The 12,161-nt window shown below is 39.6% G+C and overlaps 1 protein-coding gene across 20 annotated transcripts in view; it reads left to right on the forward strand.

Moving 5' to 3' along the window:
- The window catches only part of EYA4 (EYA transcriptional coactivator and phosphatase 4), a 224,044-nt gene that overhangs the window by 186,426 nt on the left and 25,457 nt on the right, over positions 1-12,161 (forward strand). For all 20 annotated transcript variants that reach the window (XM_053287739.1, XM_053287860.1, XM_053287848.1 and 17 more), the window contains one exon: positions 6,030-6,119. In XM_053287739.1, the coding sequence (XP_053143714.1) occupies positions 6,030-6,119 (90 nt within the window). The remainder of the gene's footprint in view (positions 1-6,029; positions 6,120-12,161) is intronic.

Genomic DNA, 12,161 nt, shown 5'->3' on the forward strand with positions numbered 1-12,161 from the left:
TTGCAGTTTCACTTTGGCAACAACGAGAGTTATTGAGGCTGTTCTCACACACACCCTAACCCAGGCTAGGAAGCCAAACCTGGGTTAGGCTGCGCATGAGAACCTGCAGGATCGGGCCCAATTCCGGTGGGGCAGCACCAACTAGCCCATCATTCTAATCCAGCTTTTAGCAGAGGTTAAAGGCTCGATGGGGCCCTTAATCCAGGCCCCAGGATTGTGTGTTCGCTGGAGATGTGTTCAGCCACAGCAGACACAGAGAGCACCTGTTTCGTGGGAGAATCTCCCAATGTACTGTGCATGTTGTGCAGTGCATTGTGGGATATCCAGTGGCCGGGATGCATCGTCCTGTCTGCCAGAGCTCCGCACTGTGCAGATCATTTGAGAGTGAGGTCTGCGATCCCAGCAACATTTCAGTGATCATCTGGGGGGAAGGTGAGTTGGACCAGGCTGCCCACCCATCTGCTAGTGTGAATGGCTGCATTTGGGAGCTCCATTTTAATCAGTGGGTCCGTATTTTTGCCTGCTTTTTATGCTGAGATAGACAGACAGACAGATAATATAAATTTATTTATTCGATTTATATACTGCCCTTCCAAAAAAGGCTCCAGGTGGTTTACATCAAAATAACAACAATTAAAATCAATTAACAGTTAAAATCAAAACTATAAAAACAGCATAAACCTAATGTACAGTTAAAACATTTAAACAGTTAAAAACCCTGGAGAAGCAGGCCGAAGAACACTTACAGCAGTTAGAAACAATTTACAACAAATTATATATGGAGAATTTGGGGGCATAGACAGAGTTTTAATCACTGTATGCATGATTGGCTCACTTTGTGGGGAAACCCAAACTTAGCAATTTCTTATAAACCCTTTTGGCGGGGTGGGGTTTTTTAATTTGGACCAGATGCAATTGCTCCCTCAGAAACTCTTATCTTATTTTTAGATTTGGAAATTTTAAGAGATGTACCTAAACCAGTAACTTTACTTTTATCAAAAATTTTGAGAGATAAGATTTATATTAATTACAAATGAGAACTCTGGAATAGGGAACTTAAGTGTTCTGTTCTTTTTAATCAGTGGCAAGTGGCCCTGAAGCCAATACTATATTCTTCTTGAAACCTCCAGATGGGGTTAATACGGCAGAAGCTCCTGTTTCATAATTATTGGACACCATAAATAATGCTTAGAAAAGGTTGGTTGCAGACTCCCAAATGCTGGTGATGGGATTTAGAGGATGGCACACATGGTCTGGGCTTGTCCTGTTGTTGCATTGTTTCAGTTGGAAATTCATAAAATTGTTAACTATGCAGCAATGTTTGGTTGTTAACGATGTTCATGGCCTCTTAGGGTATGGGAAATGACTAAGCAAGCCAGAGGTTGCCGGTTCGAATCCCCGCTGTTATATAGGAAGATGCTGAAAGGCATCATCTCATACTGTGAGGGAGATGGCAATGGTAAACCCCTCCTGTATTCTACCAAAGTCAACCACAGGGCTCTGTGGTCGCCCGGAGTCGACACTGACTCGACGGCACACTTTACCTTTACCCCAAAGTATGTAATGTATATATCATGGATTCTTCGAGCATGGGGAGTTGCCAAAAAGATTGTGATACAACATTGGAAGGACAAGTTTACTTTTGATAAAGAGTTGTGGATTATGGATATGTGTTCCCTAGTACAGTTTGAACAATTTTTTCCCTGGCTAAATGGAAAAGAACTGGCATTTGTTGCAATTTGTTCTAATTTTAATGAACTGTATGGATTTGAAATTTTTTTTTTAGGAGGGTTGGTTTTTTTTAACCTTTTGTTTGTGTATTTGTTTGGTCCCTCTGTTGCTTTCTCATGGTAGCGAAATAAATATCATATTTTAAATATAAGAATGTCTTCTTCGTTATCAACCCCACCACCCATTGAGATCATCAGGAGAGGTCCGTCTGCAGTTGCCACCAGCTCGTTTGGTGGCTACTTGTGGACAGGCCTCCTCCGCTGCTGCCCCAGAGCTTTGGAATGCGCTCCCTGCTGAAATAAGAATTTCCTCATCTCTGACAACTTTTAAAAAGTCTTTAAAGATGCACCTGTTCACGCAGCCTTTTGAATATTGTTTTAACAGTTTTAGCATCGGTTTAAAATGTTTTAAAATTTTAAATTGTTGTAATATTTTAACTTTTATTATGTCATTTGGAGTATCAATCAACTACTCTTTTAAGTTTTTTGTTCTCATTTATTTTGCCTAATGTTTTGGCTTTTTATTTGTTTGTTGTAGACCGCTCAGAGATGTGAGTTTTGGGCGGTATAGAAGTGTGTTAAATAATTAAAATATGAAGATTAGGAAGGAGGGGTTATATTTTTTTGTGGCGTTTTTTTTTCTTGTTCTTTAAAATTTTTGATGATATGAGTTTTAGTTGTATTACTTTTTCAAATTAAGAAAAAGTTTTTTAAAAATCCTCATAGAATTCATTGGCATGACTGATATAAATTAATACTTGGAAACAATTCATATTTTTCCATTGATACTCCATGTACCTTCTTAGGCTGCAATTCTCTGTGTGACTGTTACTACCCTTATTTTCTTTCATTTGAATGTTTCCAAACACTCAGATTCCACTTGTCAATTTTACCTGAATGTCTTGTAGTTCATTGGGAATCACAAACACCATAATAATCTCCCCCCGCCCCAATCTTATTAAATGTCCATGTACAGTTGAAGCAGAGGACTGAAATCCATATCCACAAAACATTTCCCAAACAGCCATAACCTGAAAGCACTAGTCTACAGAGGACCAAACCTTAAGATGGGGTTGTACTGATTGGTGGGAGACTAGGTGAACTGAGGTGCAGAATTCTTAAGTTAACATTTCCTTCTGTCTTTTACATCTATATTACAGATATTTTCTGGAAGACAATTACTGCTGTTAGAAGCACTTTGTAGTTTTGAAAATATGTTTTAATACTATGCAGAAGGATTTATGCTAATAAATAAAAGGATTGTTGAAGACTTGATACTAATACCTCATTTTCATGATACTAATACCTCATTTTCAACCATGGCATTAAAGGAGGGGCAGTTTTTTGCCTTGATTCAGGCTCCTTTCATCAGTCTGGCTCTTCATAACTATAAGCATTAGCTCTCCTGAGATATTTTTACTTTGTCTCCTAAGAGGCATTCTAGTAGATGGCCCAATCTAGCACAGAAGTCCACAGACAGACTGTCTGGCTCCAATTTATGCCCACTGCTAACGTAACCGAAGGCATTTGTATTTTGATACATGGAAGTGTTATAGTTGATCTAGCCTCCCTTGCAATGCTGGCAATCTCTGGCTAGGAGCCATGCTTCCAAGAGCCTCTGATCTAACAGGGTTGTTGGTTTTTTAAAAATCAGCAATACATTTGCGTGGGGCGAGGACAGCTTTCGTAAAGGATTTGCAGAGCCAGTCCTGCATGCTTCAAATTTAACTTCTCTTATAATCATTTGACAACTGAATGCATTTACACTCTACTTTCTTTGATTCTTCCTTTTTTAAACTTGCATGCAAGTTTATACATTCATTTTTCATATTTTTGAGCCTGTATCACTTGCCCAATATGTGACTGATACATCACCTTGGAAGAAAAGCTGCTATCATGTGCTAAAATGTATGCTGAATATATGATAAAGTGTTTAAAGTTAGTAAAGTGTTTCCAATCTAACTAGCACACTAGGAGTGCAGGCACACTATTCAAAGTATCTGTGTGCTTGTGCAAAGTGCTGCTAACACTTCACTGTAAGCTTGCAGCAGCACAAATAGATTGGCACCATGCATGTTATGCTGCACTGGATTTTGGCCTCTGTCTATTCCTCCCAAGTAATGCCAGCTTTCTCTTTATGTTATTCTATGGCAAACTATTGATTGTTGGGAATATCAAACTGTACCTTCTTCTCCATATGTGCAGTACTGACAACTGTTTTCTTCTGGCATTAAAGGTTATCTTTAAGTTAAACAACACTATATACAGTTGTGATTTTGTTGCCCCTGGTTTTTCTCTTTTTAAATGAAAATCAGCCTTTTGAAAATCATCCTACCCATTATATCCAGTTGTTAGACCAGCTCTCCCAAGTAAAACAGTGCTCGAATTGCACTGTTTTTCAGAGAGCTGGTCTAACAATTGGGTTTAATGGGTAGACCTGTTCTCTGAGAAAAGCAGTAGACAGCTCTCCCTGGAAAGAAAAGCTGATAAAAGCTGATAAAAACTAATAGTTTTTCTAGGACAGCAGGTCTACACATTAAACCCAATTGGTAGACCAGCTCTCCCAAGAAAAACAGTGCTTGAATTGCACTGTTTTTCTTCGAGAGCTAGTCTACCAATTGAGTTTAATGCACAGACCTGCTTTCCCAGAAAAACTATTAGTAGACCTGCTCTCCCCACAGAAAACCAATCAGAAGCAGTAGAATGGGAAAACAAAGTAATGGTTCGAATCGATGCAAATTGAATCCAGGTCAATATGATTCAACCTCCTAGAATCGCCATTGGGGTCAATATGATTCAACCTCCTAGAATCGCCATTGGGGTCAATGGTGATTTGATTCAAGGTAAAATCAAATCAAATTGATTCATCCTCGAATCCGGGTGCACATTCCAAATTACGAGCAGAAGATGACATGGGAAAGGCGCTATATAAGGCACTATAATGGATACTCTTGATGCAGAAAGAGGGTTTTTTTTAACCCCAGACATAAATCGGGCTAGGTTCCAATACAGAAGGAAAAACCCAAATTGTGTATGAAATGCTCTCTGAAATATCGCATGGACTTTGGGATAAATCTGGCTGATATGTGAACATATAGCCACCCTCCCATAGTAAAGTTGTGGTAAAAATGCCATCTGAAAAAGCTCCATGTGAAAATCTATTCTTATATGTTACCAGTTTTGCAGATATAATGTTATGTCATCATCACCCCGATCAAGCAAAGGCCAGCTAAGTCAATCATTTCTTCCCACCACATCTCTAACTCTCTTGATTTCCCACCTTAGCATTTCTTGATCTCACTATTCTGGTATAACTTTTCCTGCTGGTGTGGTGATGTGCTCCACTGGTACATATAGGTTTGGAAGTGATCCTATCCTCCCTATTGGTTGCAAATTTGTGGAAGGATCACTTTGTAAGTCATTGAATTTGGGAATAAACATTAGTTTAATATTGACTTTTTCTCTCCCAAAAGCAATTAAGTACACTTTTCAAACCAGAGTGTGTTGGGTCTGCTTCAACACCAAATGGTGAATGGTTCCTTGATTCATTTTATGTGCAGCATTTTTACTTACACTAAATAGTTTGCAGTTATTGTATATCTCTTGCATCTTAAGTAAACTGTAATGTTCAACTTTAAAATTAATGGTTAACATCCTGACTAAATTTACTTGAGGAAGTCCATTTGAAATTAAAAGTTAGGCATGCCTAATTTGTCCTATTAATTTCAGTGGGACTTCCTCGAGTAAATTTGGTCAGGATATCAGTGATTATCTCTTTCTCATTAAATGATCTCACCACACCAGCTCCTTAACCTTCCAATATTTTAATCATGATCACAGGGCTCTTTTCATTTTGGGAAAGAAACCATAGCTCAATCGTAAAACAAACTTTTTGCATTCAAAAGGCCTCGGGTTCAATCCATGGGTTAGGAAAGACCCCTTTCTTGAAACCCTGGAGAGCTACTGCCTATCTGAGCAGACAGCACTGACTTGTACAGTACTGACCAAGATGGACCAATGATCTGATTCAGTGTAATGCAGTACTTCAGTGTAGTGTATGACATGGATGGATAGATAGATAGAAAGATGTGTGATACTTTGTGAATATGTGATTATATATGCAATTTAAAATAAAACTATGACTGCAATTCTGTGCACAATTACATGCAGGTTAATCTCTTTCAGTTAACAGGACTTGCATGCATGTAACTATGTACAGGATTACACTGTTTAAAAGTTTAGCTTAGCCTACTTGTATGTGATTGATTATTCCACATTCTTTCCTTCTCTCCACACTAGGATCCACCAGTGGCAGTCACTCTTGGACTTCGGATGGAAGAAATGATTTTTAATCTTGCTGATACACATTTATTTTTTAATGACTTGGAGGTATGTATTGACGTAATGTATTTTAGCCTGCCTGTATCCCCGCACATAATCTTTTTTTCTCCTGCCAGCAGGTACAAATAGAAACTTCTAAAAACAAATTTATTGTATATACACTCCTGTCAAGGGTATCTGCCAACATTAGATTGTAAGAAGATGGAAGTCTTTGACTGACATCCAGACTGACTGGGCATTACATGAGAAGCACTGTTGCTGCTGCTGAATTCCCAACTATAGCAGCACTGGCACTTGCATTAGAGGGCAAATGTTGACAGTGCCTTCCCCAAGAAGCACTCTGTGCCACACAGAAATATGTCCCTGAAGGATGAGCAACCCCAAGGAAAGATTGTGCTGTCAAGTTGATTTCGACTCATGGTGCCCACAGAGCCCTGTGGTTGTCTTTGGTAGAATACAGGAGGGGGTTACCCTTGCCTCCTCCCACACAGTATGAGATGATGCCTTTCAGCACCTTCCTATATTGCTGCTGCCCAATATAGTTGTTTACCATAGTCTGGAAAACCTACCAGCGGGGATTCCCCATTGCGCCATTAGGTGGAGACTTTTCACTTTTCAGATAGCACTCACACTTTGCCAATCTGGATAGGAACAACTGACAGGGAATAATATTTGCTAATTATATTATTTGTTAATCTGCAACTAGCTGAGGGGAAGAGGATTTTTTTAAGACCATACCTGAAAGCTTGCAGTGTAATATAGAGACCTGCTTTAGTGTCTTGTGCCATTTTCTATTTATTTAAAGTGTTTCTGACTGACACAGAATTTTACTAAGGTTTTTTTAAAATTAATATATTATTTAATGTTAGATCCTTGCTTTTTAACTTCCATCTATCTTCCAAACGCTTCTCAACAACAATTTTTAAAGATAGCTTCTTGCTCTAATTTCTCATTAACTCAGTTTTGTCTCAGTTCTGGGCCTTCCATATTTAACAAGAGCGTCTGTATCTTTTATAGAGAGAATATAAAAATCTTACTTTCTGTATGGATCTCTTGCATTTCAGTATAGCTGTTCTGTATGGCAATATATTCAGTATTGTTCCTAAACACTTGGAAGCTCTGAACATAAAAGAGCTGACATTTGTCATTGCTAGGAGATGAAGACCATGTTGGCATAAGTTAGTATCACTATCACTATATGTATCACTCCTCTGTATTTGAATGAATACTTCAACACCTATCAACCCATGGGTTCTCTCTCACATGGTAAGAGAATCTTCACAGATCTAAATGACCTGATTAATTAAAATCTTATTTCATGTCAGCTTGCAATTTTCTTTATTCTTGTTATTTCATTCTCCACTATTACATTTTAACTTGCTTGTGAAATCATTTGGAGATGCACTCTGCGTCTTGCTTGGGAGGATACAGAACAGCAGTTGCTAGAGGAAGAGATTAGTTTACAAAACACAGGCCATTTTTCAGGCAAAATAAATAAAAAAGCTTGTGCTGCTTTTTTTTAGAGTTGAACATTCTGTTATTTGTGGCAGTTTTACAGTGAGTTGTAGGAAAATAAGAAAAAAGGGAATGTGCTTATTAAAGTAATATTTAGAAGGTAGATTGATAAGTTCAAATAAATTTTACTTTAGTCTCATTGTAAATTGTGAAAATAGCCTATCTACATGACATTTGTTTTACTATCAAGGAAAATATTTCTCGTATACTTGGCAGATAATCTATACCAATTTTACTATTAATTCTAGCAGATAATGGTGAATGGGAGTTGTTGTTCACTCTCAGACTGTAACTTCTAAGATTTGCCACATAATAGGATTTTTGTTTTTACTGCAGTGAGTCATTGTTTTTATTGGATAATGAAATTACTGACAATTCCAAAAGGATCATTTTTGTGGGTCATCTGTAGGTTTTTCACTCCTTAATAAAAACATGAAGCTTTGGAACATTCCTATAAGGAACTAGTTGCACTGAGACATGATTTAAGTTAATGTTGCTGCAGTCAAAATTAGTTATTGTACATTAGTTTGTAAAAACACTCAGTAATGGAAAATATATTTTTTCTTTCTTAGTTTTGAACTTGCACAGCCAATGGCCCACTGTGACTTGAGTGTAGCCAGTTCTGTAGCTGACTGTTTTGAAAGGTATTTTACCTTAAAATTAAAATTAACAGACAGCTTTTTTCCACTTCTGTCCCATCTCTATTATGATCAAACAACAATATACTGATGTTACGGTAGCAAACTCTTAGTTTCCCCTGGGAATGGGTGGGAATTTATTTGTCCTAAATGCACTTGGATTGCACACTAAATTACTGCATTAAAAGTAAAGGTAAAGTTGTGCCCTCAAGTTGGTGTTGACTCCACAAACCACAAGCCATGTGGTTTTCTTTGATAGAATACGGGAGGGGTTTATTATTGCCTCCTACCGCACAGTGTGAGATGATGCCTTTCAGCACCTTTCTATATCGCTGCTTCCCAATACAGTATAGGTGTTTCCCATGTTCAGGGAAACATACAGTACCAGCGGGGATTTGAACCAGCAACCTCTTGCTCACTAGGCAAGTCGTGTCCCTGCTGCGCCATTAACTTTCATGGAATTTTGCAGGTCTAAATACATTTAGGATTTTAGCTTAAAACCTGAACAGCTCTTCCTTCTGGGATTTGATGCAAACAGTTGCACTTCTTTTCTCCCCACCACCCCAAGAGCTATTTGGTGTCTTGTGAAAATGTTAACCATTCAGTTAAAGATAATTCCTGTGGGGGAATGTACATAGTGCATAATACCTAATCCAAGAGTTTTCTTTTATTGTGCAACTATTCACAAAAGGAAGTAATATCAAGACAATGGGCAGCATCCAGATTAAAGCTATCCTGACATTTGAATGTTTCAAACATGCAGCAATATTTTACAACCACCACCACCCCACCCATTACTCAGTACATGTCCCTGAGGATCCTCCAGCCCCAAGGACATATTTTCAGTGAACGTGAGCAACAGCAGAGGAAAGTGGGGAACTGGAAAAAAATGTTGTACATGTAAAACATTCTACCACAGGAGCAATGCTAGTCTGGAAGCTCCCCAGCCCTTATTAAGTATAATATTATGGTAAACTGTAGAATCACAGAAGAGAATTACATTGGAGCACTTCTGTTTTCATCCTGTGATACTACTGTAGGTCATACCTTCAGAAGCAAAGAAGCAAGGAAGAGTAGAGAAAAACCGTTGTCGTTTCAGCCTGTATAACATTATTAGTAATAGTCATTTCCAAAGTAAAACAAATCGAAGGATCGTTGCTGCTGTTTAAAATATAGCATGATTATTACATAGTCACAATTGTTTACCATTAGGATATTAATAGTGAACTAGCTGACCTGGCACAGAGCAACTGTGCCCCTAGTTCTCCCTGTCTCCCCCTCCCCAACCAGCCCCATTTCGTTCTCCTCCCCCCCCCCCCTTCAGCCTCACTTCACCCTCCCCCCACCCCATTTCTCCCTGCTGCTTCTCCCGGCGGCCAGCCAGCCTGTCCGCTGCTTCTCCTCCCCACAGCTTTTCCCGGCAGCCAGGCCATCAGGGGCATATCTAGGGAAAATAGCGCCTAGGGCAAGCACTGAAATTGCGCCCCTGTCCAAACATCTGACACCCATCTTTCAGATAACCTTACCATAATCTCAGCTCAAAAATACAAGTTCAGACACTTTCAGGAGAAACAGGTTGTAAGCAACACACACATGCATACACACATACAACCACACATGTGGCACATATGTGCCAGCCGCCTTCCCAATGAAATGCAGCACATTCATGTGCTGGGCATGCCTCCATAGAGCTAAGCAGTGAAAGCTCTCTTTAGCAAATGCTCTGCCACCTCAGGACACCTCACTGGTGCCCCATCCCCTCAAGTCCCTGAGTCTAAAGGTGAAAACAAAACAAAAAACCCAATTCTATTGCACACATATTCCATTTCCTATCTGTCGCTGTGACAGATACTAAGGTAGTAAGAGCATATGGCCTGTGATAGTGTGTATTGGATGGAGGACACCAGCCACCTTCATAGCATTACAACCCTTTCAAAAGTGAGCTCTGCCATAAATGAACCAAGTAGGCATACAAATATGGTGCCTTAGATAAGTTACACCTCCCTTGTTCAATACAGAGGCAGGCAACAGGCAGACTGGACAGTAAACTTTATGTCTAGTTTATCAAATGCACTAGTCAGTCAGAATCACAGCATGACTATTCAGTGTGCCTTTTAAAAACAATTGTGTTCAAAGTAAAAAAGGGAGTTGCATTGATTTTTTTAAAAAGACATTCTAAAATATAACTTTTTTGGAAGGCAAGGAAACTTGAGCAAATCTACTGGAGATGCGCACAGGCAATAAAAACCCGAGTACAACTCAGCTAAATTGAAGGGAATAATTTGTAGCATGTTAACCACTTATTTCAAAAGACAAGCCATTTCTTATTATGGTAAGACTGCACAACACAGGGATGGCAATACATTGCAAGTGCAACATTTCTGGGTGTGAATTCTTACAACAGTTTTTTTTTTTTTTAAGCACCACACAAGTTAGAGCTCTGTATAGAGAATTAAACAGCATGCGAGTGAATATTTCCATTTTATTCCTTGCCTCTCCCCCCATCCTTCAGTTTTGCCAGTTTACAAGGTATTAATCCAACACTGTCTTTTTAAGGGATGTTTTGTCCACTTACTTTTGTGCTATTTATATCTGTTTTTTAAATGCTCGGGTCCCTTGACAACAACTTGGCATTCTTCTGACTCCCTAGATCAGGGAAAAATCTAGACTTGGGTCTCACAGAGGGTCTCACATTTGAGCATGTGCGGTGGCCATTTTTGTTTTCAGCAGCCTTTTGTTTTTAATTTTAAAAAATGGCCACCACACATGCTTAAATGGTCCCTGCGAGGTCCTATGCCTTGCTAGGCCTTGCAGAGGCCTTTTGAGCATGTGCGGCAATCTCCAAAATGGCTACCGCACTGATCTTTGTAGGCCCAAACAGGCCTGAAAATCAGCCCAGGAAGGGCTGTGGCAGTGATCTAAGAGGCCAGCGGGGGGGAGGGGAAACCTTTGCAGACCACACACCCCCTCCCCCCGTTGCCTTTAGGAAGCCCCCCGAAGGGGCTACAGGTAAAAAAATTTTTTAAAAAAAAAAAATTCACAAATTTGGGAGAGGGTGGGGGCAGCATAGCACTGCCCCCCCCGTGGCGCCTAGGGCACGTGCCCTGGCTCCCCCCCCCCCAGTTTTGTCTATGTAGGTTATCCTTTATTTTGGACAGCAGTTAGGCCGGAGAGGGAGTGCACCACCCACCTGCAGCCATAGTTTTCTCACCTGCCCACTGGCTGCTTTCTCTGCCATGCGCTGCCACTCATGGAATAGCCATGGGTATGTCTTAGAGAATTTAATATATAGATGTGCTACTTGCAGGAATTATAATAACCAGATTAAATACCATAGCAGCTTACGTAATAATCATATATAATAATGCGCCACATGCCTGCAAGTGTGTCTGCCTGCCATCTTCTCCTGAATTGCTCTGCTGGACAAAGGGGCCATATTAATTAGATTAATTAGGTTAATGGTAATAGGCTATGTTTGATGAATCTGTCTTTTGTCTGGGGAACATCCTTCAAATGTAGTTTTCCTATTTTTCTCCCTAAGAAATGCATGAGGAAAAGCCATTTGAAAGAAAGCTTTCAGTGTCTTTGTGACATTGCTGTCAATATACCATTTCCATCCCTCTTCTTATGGCTTGCTAGCCCTGCAGGTGGGTTAGAATTTAGTGTGAGCCTGGGAGTGAGTGCTGAACAGAAGCTAGCAGGAGCCACAGCCTCCCCCTTGCTTGCTTCTGATTCCTGACAGTTATTCCATGTTACTGAAACCAAAGAATCTGCAACCAACAGAACCTACTTACATACTGTACACTTAGGGTCATTTAAGAAAACACATATATTAAGCTGTTTTTCCTGTGAGCTTACTAGAGCCATTTCTGAAATCTTCAGTACTTGAAGAAACTACATGGACCAGTACAGAGTGGAAGGTCAGGAAGAACAAAGA

The sequence above is a fragment of the Hemicordylus capensis genome, chromosome 1, assembly GCF_027244095.1.
Source record: "Hemicordylus capensis ecotype Gifberg chromosome 1, rHemCap1.1.pri, whole genome shotgun sequence".
NCBI classification, from domain to species: domain Eukaryota; kingdom Metazoa; phylum Chordata; class Lepidosauria; order Squamata; family Cordylidae; genus Hemicordylus; species Hemicordylus capensis.